The 8,348-nt window shown below is 46.3% G+C and overlaps 1 protein-coding gene across 1 annotated transcript in view; it reads right to left on the bottom strand.

The window, feature by feature from the left end:
* The window catches only part of CDH23 (cadherin related 23), a 430,582-nt gene that overhangs the window by 124,105 nt on the left and 298,129 nt on the right, over window positions 1-8,348 (bottom strand). The window contains exon 16 of the mRNA XM_019624627.1: window positions 3,158-3,395. Within this exon, the coding sequence (XP_019480172.1) occupies window positions 3,158-3,395 (238 nt within the window). The remainder of the gene's footprint in view (window positions 1-3,157; window positions 3,396-8,348) is intronic.

The raw sequence follows: 8,348 nt of genomic DNA, 5'->3' as shown, positions 1-8,348 counted from the left end.
TCCTCAACAAATATTAGCAAACCAAATTCAACTATACATTAATAGGGTCATACACCATGATCAAGTGGGATTTATTCCAGGGATGCAAGAATGGTTCAACATCCTTAAATCAATAAATGTGACACACATTAACAATAAAACATTAAAGGATAATTACCATATGATCATCTCAATAGATGCGGAAACAGCATTTGACAAAATTCAATACCCATTTATGATAAAAATGTTCAATAAATTGGGTAGAGAAGGTAACTTAATATAATAAAGGCCTAATATGACAAGCCCACGTCATACTCAATGTTGAAAAGCTGAAAGCATTTCCTCTAAGATTAGGAACAAGATAGGATGCTTACTCTCATCACTTTTACTCAAAATAGTATTGGAAGTCCTAGCCAAAGCAATTAGACAAGAAAAAGAAATAAAAGGTATCTAAATCAGAAAGGAAGAAGTAAAACTGTCACTATTTACTGATGACATGATACTTAATATATAGAAAACCCTAAAGATTCCACCAAAAAACTATTAGAACTAATAAAGTCAGTAAAGTTGTGGGATACAAAATCAATATATAAAAATCTTTTGCATTTGTACACACTAATAATGAGTTGTCAGAAAGAGAAATTAAGAAAACAATCCCATTTATAATTGCATCAATAAAAAATACCTAGGAATAAATTTAACCAAGGAGGTGAAAGATCTATACACTGAAAACTATAACACATTAATGAAAGAAATTGTGCTCATGGATTAGAAAAATTAATATTGTTAAAATGTCCATGCTACCCAAAGCAATCTACAGATTCAATGTTATCCCTATCAAAATTCCAATGGCATTTTTCACAAATATAGAACAAACAATCCTAAAATTTGTATGGGATCACAAAAGACCCTGAATAACCAAAGCAATATTGAAAAATAACAAAGCTGGAGGCGTCATATACCCTAATTTCAAACTATACTACAAGGCTATAGTAATCAAAACAGTATGGTATTGGGATAAAAACAGACACATGATTAATAGAACAGAATAGAGAGCCCACAAATAAACACACACACATATGGTCAATTAATTTATGACAAAGAAACCAAGAATATACAATGGGGAAAGGACAGTCTTTTCAATAAATGGTGGTGGGAAAACTGGACAACCACATGCAAAAGAATGAAACTGGACCATTATCTGACACCATACACAAAAATTAACTCAAAATGGATTAAAGACTTGAATGTAAGACCTGAAACCAAAAATTCCTAGAAGGAAACATAGGCAATAATTTCCTTGATATTGGTCTCAGTGATGATTTTTTGGATTTGATAACAAAAGCAAAGGCAAAAGTAAACAAGTAGAACTACATTAAACTAAAAAGCTTCTGCACAGCAAAGAAAGCCATCAGCAAATGAAAAGGCAACCTACTGAATGAGAGAAAATATTTGTAAACCATATATCTTATAAGGAGTTACTATCCAAAATAGATAAAGAATTTGTACAATGAAATAGCAAAAACAAAACAACAAAAAGCTCCAAATAATCCAATTAAAAAATGGGCAGAGGATCTGAATAGACATTTTTCCAAAGAAGGCACACGGATGGCCACTAGATACATGAAAAGGTGCTCAACATCACTAATCATCAGAGAAATGCAAATCAAAACCACAATGAGATATCACTTCACACCATGTTAGACTGGTTATTATAAAAAAGACAAAGAATAAGTGTTGGCAAGGATGTGGAGAAAAAGAAACTCTTGTGCACTGCTGGCAGGAATGTACATCAGTGCAGACACTATGAAAAACAGTACAGAGGTTCCTTGAAAAATTTAAAACAGAACTGCCATGTGATCCAGCAATTCCACCAGTGGGTACTTGTCTGAAGAAAATGAAAACACTAACTTGAAAAGATATATGCACTCCCCCATATGTATTGCAGCATTATTTAAAATAGTCCTGATATGGAAACAACCTAAGTGTCCATAGATGGATGAACGGATAAAGAAGATGTGGTGTACACACACACACACACACACACACACACACACACACTGAAATATTATTCAGCCATAAAAAATAAGGAATCTTGTGATTTCTGACAGCATGGATGGACCTTTGGAGGAATGTGCTAAATGAAATAAGCCAGACTGAGAATGACAAATACCATATGATCTCATTTATCTGTGGAATCTAAAAAGGAAACAAAACAAAATCAAGCTTGTAGATACAGAGAACAGATTGGTGGTTGCCAGAGGCAGGAGGTGGGGGGTGGGCAAAATGGGTGAAGGTGGTCAAAAGTTACAAACTTCCAGTTAAAAAATAACTCAGTCCTGGGGAGATAATGTACAGCATGATGACTATAGTTAATAACACTGCATTTGAAAGTTGCTAAGAGAGTAGATCTTAAAAGTTTTCATAAGAAAAGAAACCCAACTTTGTAACTATACTGGGNGGAGCCATGGCCGTGTTGGGTGGGCATGTGGTCCTGCCTTCTGTGTGTCCCCCTTGCCCACCTCCTCCACCTTGTTTTCATTCCTGTCTGCTTCAGAAATAAGTTCTAAATAGAGGCTCTAGGTCCTGTCGCTCTGGGTGGGCACGGTGAGGAAGGGGACCAAGGACATTAAAAACTCTCATGGTCAGAGGTCAGTGGAGCATGGTGGAGACTCACTGCAGGAGGACACATGGAGTGTAGATTTCTGAACTCTACTCTTGTCTTTACCACTCTGCTAATTCACTGTGCCTTCTAGGGCCTGCCTCTCTCCACTGTTTCCCCTCCTGTGACATGAGTTGTGCCTGTGGTCTCTGGTTCCTGCCAGCTGCAGCAGTTCCTGATTCTAAGCAGCCAGTAAAGGGGCTTGGATGGGGATCCCTATACAAGGAACTGCTTGGCACCTGCCAAGGGAGATGAGGAGAGTGTCCTTTTCCTGAATAATGACCTGAAATTTAAGCTGAGACAGACACTAGCTGTATTTAGTAACCAGGGACATGAGGTGACGCTCAGGGGAAGCCTTACACAGACCAAGAATGTGATCCCCAAATCTGGGTAGAATTCTTTGTAGATGGGCGGTTAGCACCTCTTGCAGTGGCTTCCCAAGAGAGTAGTGAAAGAGGAGGTACAGAGAGAAGGACAGGCTGAACGGCTGGACTGCAGAAAACCCTGGCATCTTACCCGGAGCCGCACCAACTGCGTGACAGAAGGCTCATTCTCTCTCAGGGCACCCATGTAGGCATCCTTCTGAAAGGTGGGCACGTTGTCATTGACGTCCAACACATTGATCCTGACCCGGCCTGTGGTCTCCTCACCGCCCCCATCCCTGGCGATGACTGTCAAGGTGAAGCGCTGGATGAGCTCATAGTCCAGTTTGGCAATTAGCAAGATAAGTCCTGTGTCCTTGTCCAGAGAGAACCTGTGTTAGGCAAGAAGGAGGGAGAGAAAGGACACGCTGGTGTAAACCACCTTGTAGATAAGGGCCTGCATTTACCAGCCTATCCTTGCTCAACGTGATGAACAGAGACAAAGAAATGAAGTCTTAAATCTGCCTTCTTTTTCACTTGCTCTAATTGAGAAGAACAGAGATTTCTAATGGGGGTGGGGTGGGAGGTGGTGGGCAGGAATCAGAACCACATGAGGGATGGTGTGGTCAGGTACCGGAAGGGCAGGAGTAGGTTGATTAACTCAAAGAGAAAGCTCAGGAAGAACGACCCTCNGCCTTGTGGTCTTGACTTAGGTTTGCTGGCTGCCTGAGACGTGCCAGGCCCAGGGCTGAGTCCACCAGGTGGTAACTCTTCTGGTGGTGATGAAAGCCCCACTTTACAGATGAGCAAACCAAGCTCAGAGAGGCCCAAGAACTTGCCCAAAGACATGCAGCTAGCAACTTGACACAGTGGGATTTGAGCCCAGGTTGTTCTGAATCCAGAGCCTGGGCTCTTTTGCAGTAGGAGTTACTCCGGCCTGCCTGTCTATCTGTCTGTCTGTCTCACCCACTCATCCTGCACTCCTCATCAGTCTGGAAGCTGCTCACAGGACAGGGTCATGCCCCAGGCTCTCTAATCCTGCCCCTGTTACCCCTCCTGATCCCCTTCAGATAAGCGCAGAGCTCACCCATTCATTTCCCAGGGTCAAGGTTGCCGGGGGAAAGGGGACAGCAGCGCCCTCCTTGGCCTCCTCTTGCCCTGTCTTTTCCTCTCATTGCCTTTCTCCCCTCTTCTCTTCTCTATCCTTCCCCTCCTCCTTTACCCTAAAGCTCTTCAGGCCCTTTTAGTGGTCGCTCTTGGGCACTGTTTAGACCCCTTGGAGGGACACTCAGGGTGTCATGTTGCAGATTTTACCCTCAGCAGAACTCTGCTAGAAGGTGGGTGAAGACCCCCAACACCAAAGNCTACTGTTATGAATCGTAATGTAAATATCTTTTTGTTTTCCGATGGTCTTAGGCGACCCCTGTGAAAGGGTCGTTCGACCCCCAAAGGGGTCGCGACCTACAGGTTGAGAACCGCTGATCTACACACTCTTGTTTAACCAAGGTTACTGAATTAATCACCAGTCATTATTCTCTTCCCTGCTAGACTGTACCTGCCAGAGAGTAGGGAACAAATGCCTAGCAGAGCATCTGCACACACTAGGTGCTCTGTAAGTAACTGTTGGCTGGCAGATAACTGGCAGATAATCTCCAGGGGCTCCCCTCACTTTCATGGGAAACAGATTGAGAGGGCCATGGGCTTCCCAAATTCATGTGCACAATGGGGTCTGCACACCGGTCGGTGCCATGCCTGCTGGCTTCCTGAGTTTATACCCTCCCCTGCTCGGGCTGTACCTGCCATGATGCTCTCCACCACGGAGACGGTGTAGGCAGGCTTGCTGAAGGTGGGAGGGTTGTCATTCTCATCCTGGAAGGAAAAGAGAAAGATTGCAGGAGCCAGGGAGGCAGTGGGGGCTGCTCAGCTGTCCCAGGCAGGCACCAAGAGGAGGCTGGGCACAGCTGGCACTAAGGCGCTCTGGCTGAGCTTACAGTTCAAGGAAGCAAGACAGGCCTCGTGGGGGTCAGGAAGGGATGCTGAGGAATGGGGAGATGAAGAAGTAAGGCAGCAGCTGGAACTGCCTAAAACTCCCAGGTCTCCTGGCTCTCCCTGTCAGTCTTCCAGCTGAGCTCCAAGCTGACTCCAGTTCTCCCACTTTCGGCTCATCAGCCCCAACCCTGAGATGCCCACTCAGAACTTCTCTACCAGCTCTGCTGAGATGATGGTGGAAGGTTCTAGAAACCCTCCTGGGAATGAAGGGAGAAAAGAACACCCCAGCCCAGAAGATACTGAAGGGTGGGTGGTTTCCAGGCCTGAATTCCAGCCCCTCTGCACACACACAAGAACATGGCCTCTCCACCCGCTGGCAAATCCTGGCCCAGAACTCGCCCCCTTCAGCTCTGAAGCAATCCCTCCTCTGGCCCAGCCTCCACCAGTGACCAGGTGAGAGGGACACTGGCCAGGGGCTGATGCTGGGCTTAGGGGCTGAACCGGCAGGGTGGGCCCAGGAGCAGGCGCTGCCTCCTCCTGCTCCTGCAATCACCATCTCCCTCCACTANTTCTTTGTATTTTGGTATAACAAAACTATGGCAGTAACCCTGGTAGTGGTATGCTGGCAAATGCTCGACACCCAGCTCAACAAAAAGAAGTAAAGGCATTTGCCAATTTCCATGGCACAAATATTCCCACTCAGGCCCATTTTAAACCACTAACTTGATGGCATTGAACATGGAGTTGGGAAGTGGCATATGCAATTGTCTCTTGTGAGCAGGTGTGAGCTAGTACCAGCCAGCGTCAGGACACGATGGTCCTAAATAGCTGGGTCACTTAACCATCTCATGGGAACCACAGGAAAGAGTCTATGCTTTGAGGACAGTGAGACCCAGATGCGAATTCTGATGATGATTCTTTTCCAGAAGCTCAGCCTTGGGAAAGTTACTGAATTTCTTTAAGCCTCAGTTTTCTCATCTGTAAAATGGAGATTACTACGCCTTCGAATCAGAGCCATTGTGAGGATTAACTAACAATAGGGGACGCTCCCAACACTCAGAAAAGGCTCGTTTTCTTCCAGTGGATTGTAAGAGTTCTCCAAGGGTAGGCACGCTGTGCCATCCATCTTTTTATCCCCATTGCCTGAGCTGTGTGTCCTGGGGCAAGTTACGTGGTTTATTCTCCCATGAAACAAGGGAGCTGGGTTAGACGGTTGCTGTCACATTTCCCTCCGTGGCATGCTGGCCTGTCCTCTGGTCTGTGCAGGGCTGAGAGGGGAGCTGAGGGTGGGGGATAGGGCAGCGAAGGTGCGAAGGCCGGGAATGAAAGGCTGGCAGAGGTCTGCGCGCTGAGCCATGTTCCTTGCTGGGGTGGTGTCGATTAATTGGCAGGGCGAGGAAGAAATTAATCTCTAAAAAGTTTTAAACGTGAACTTGTCGGCATGATAGATGGCTCTTCCTGTCTGGGAAATTAGATCCAATTAAGGCCACCTTTGTGGAGCAGTGCTGGCTAATTTGACCGAGGAGCTCAGAGGAAAACGCTTACACCTTCGAGGCTAAAGGAGCTGTGTTAAGGCAGCAAGAAAATGTCCGTGTCATTATTAAAGGCCCCAGGGTGGAGATGGGGTCCCTGACTGGGGACGCAGCGCGGGGTACTGAAAGGTCAGTGTGCCTGCTGCTCTATCTGGTTGGCGGCACGAGGCTCTAACATGGCTCTCTATAATGTAGCATTTAAAGTCTGGGTTTCGGAGTTGGAAGGTCTGTGAGTCCTCAGTCAAGTCAACTTAATGTCTCCTGTGCCTCAGTTTCCTTATCTGAAAAATGGGGGCAATGCTAGTCCCTGCTTCAGGAGGGGTGAAGGAAGTGAAATGGGGTGATGCTGGTCAGAGCCCTTAAAAGCATGCTGAGCACGTTAATGTTAATTAACGATATTACTCTGAGCCCCCCTGGAAATGTGGGCTCGCTGAGGGTGGGTGCTCCTGAGAGCACTTGTCAGAGGTGGAGAGAGAGGCTCAGGGTGGCCCGGGATGTGTTCAGTCTTTGTACACATCAGCACCCACCATCTGCTTCCCAGGCTCGTAGGAAAAGAGGGGGAAAGAGATTGAAGGTGAAGACTACAACCAGAGAGGCATGGACGACAGGAAGACTCAGTGCCCCACTGGCCCTTGATCATCTGTGGCAAGGATGGCCAGTGTCCACCAAAGATTCTTGCTCCCGTCCCAGGATAAAAGGATTGCTGCAGAGTGACTGCCAGGCCAGGGACAGTGTTCCCCCAGCCTTCTTTTCATCTAGGCAGGGCCATTGCTTGGTTCTGGGCAATGGGACGTGAGCACAAGTGACGTATGTCCCAGGCCTGGCCCATAAACATCTTTTATACAATACTCCATGCTCTCTTTTTCCTTCTGCAGTGACCTTGGAGCCACTACATGGACGGGGCCTGGAGCCCCGAATCGCCACATGGCAGGCTGTCCACTGAACAAGCACTGGACTGCTGGGTGAGTTAGAACTGTGTTCTATTCTGTTGAGCAGCTGAGAGTTCAGGGTTTGCCTGTTTAGCATCTATAGTTCCCTTACTTAAGTAGCCATAGAAATGGGTACTTAGAAGTGGGGTGTCCTGCATGCCCGCTAAGCATGTGAGGGCAGGGCCCTGTCTTATTCCATCCTGTATCCCAGCACCTAGCACAGCACTAGCAGATATCCACTGATAACTGAATAAACGTGTGAACGAATGTCCAGGGGCCTCATACTCCTTCCCAGCTTCTGGCTGAAAAGCCTTAGGTTTCTTGCCGCTTTTCTTCTGCCCCCCTTCCCTCCCAGCTTCAAGGAGGAAAGAAAGTTGCAGGGAGGCATATGGAAAAAAGAAGAAGAAAGGGGAGAGTTACATGGGTTGAGCAGGGAGCTGGGACCGGTGAAAAGACCAATCAGAATGATGGTAACAACCTAATTTGGTTAGCGCTTACTATGTGCCAGGGACTCCTGTAAGTGTGTTCCCTATAATGACGCGCTGCATTTACACAACAGCCCTACTATGACCATCATCGTTTTGCAGGTGGGGGAACCGAGGCACACGGTGTGAGGGGAGGAGCTAAGGCTCAAGAATGAGGTTGGCAGTTGAAGGAGGGGACACTTAGGCGTGAAGAAAGGTGTCCCTGAAGAGTGGTGTTTGCCAGATGTTTGTAAAATTGAATACACTTTAAACACAACAGGACTCTTCATCATTGAAAGACATTTTTTAGTGGATAAACACATGTTGTGATTTTTTTTTTTTTGGTAAAATCAGTACTCTCACTCAAATTAATAGTCCAGGGATAAAACCTGAAAGATGTGGGCTTCCTGTGAAAGGGAGGGGAGCCTGGC

The sequence above is a fragment of the Hipposideros armiger genome, unplaced genomic scaffold, assembly GCF_001890085.2.
Source record: "Hipposideros armiger isolate ML-2016 unplaced genomic scaffold, ASM189008v1 scaffold_15, whole genome shotgun sequence".
NCBI lineage: Eukaryota > Metazoa > Chordata > Mammalia > Chiroptera > Hipposideridae > Hipposideros > Hipposideros armiger.
The sequence above is the reverse complement of the archived record's forward strand: the minus strand, read 5'-3'. Positions and strand labels throughout refer to the sequence as shown.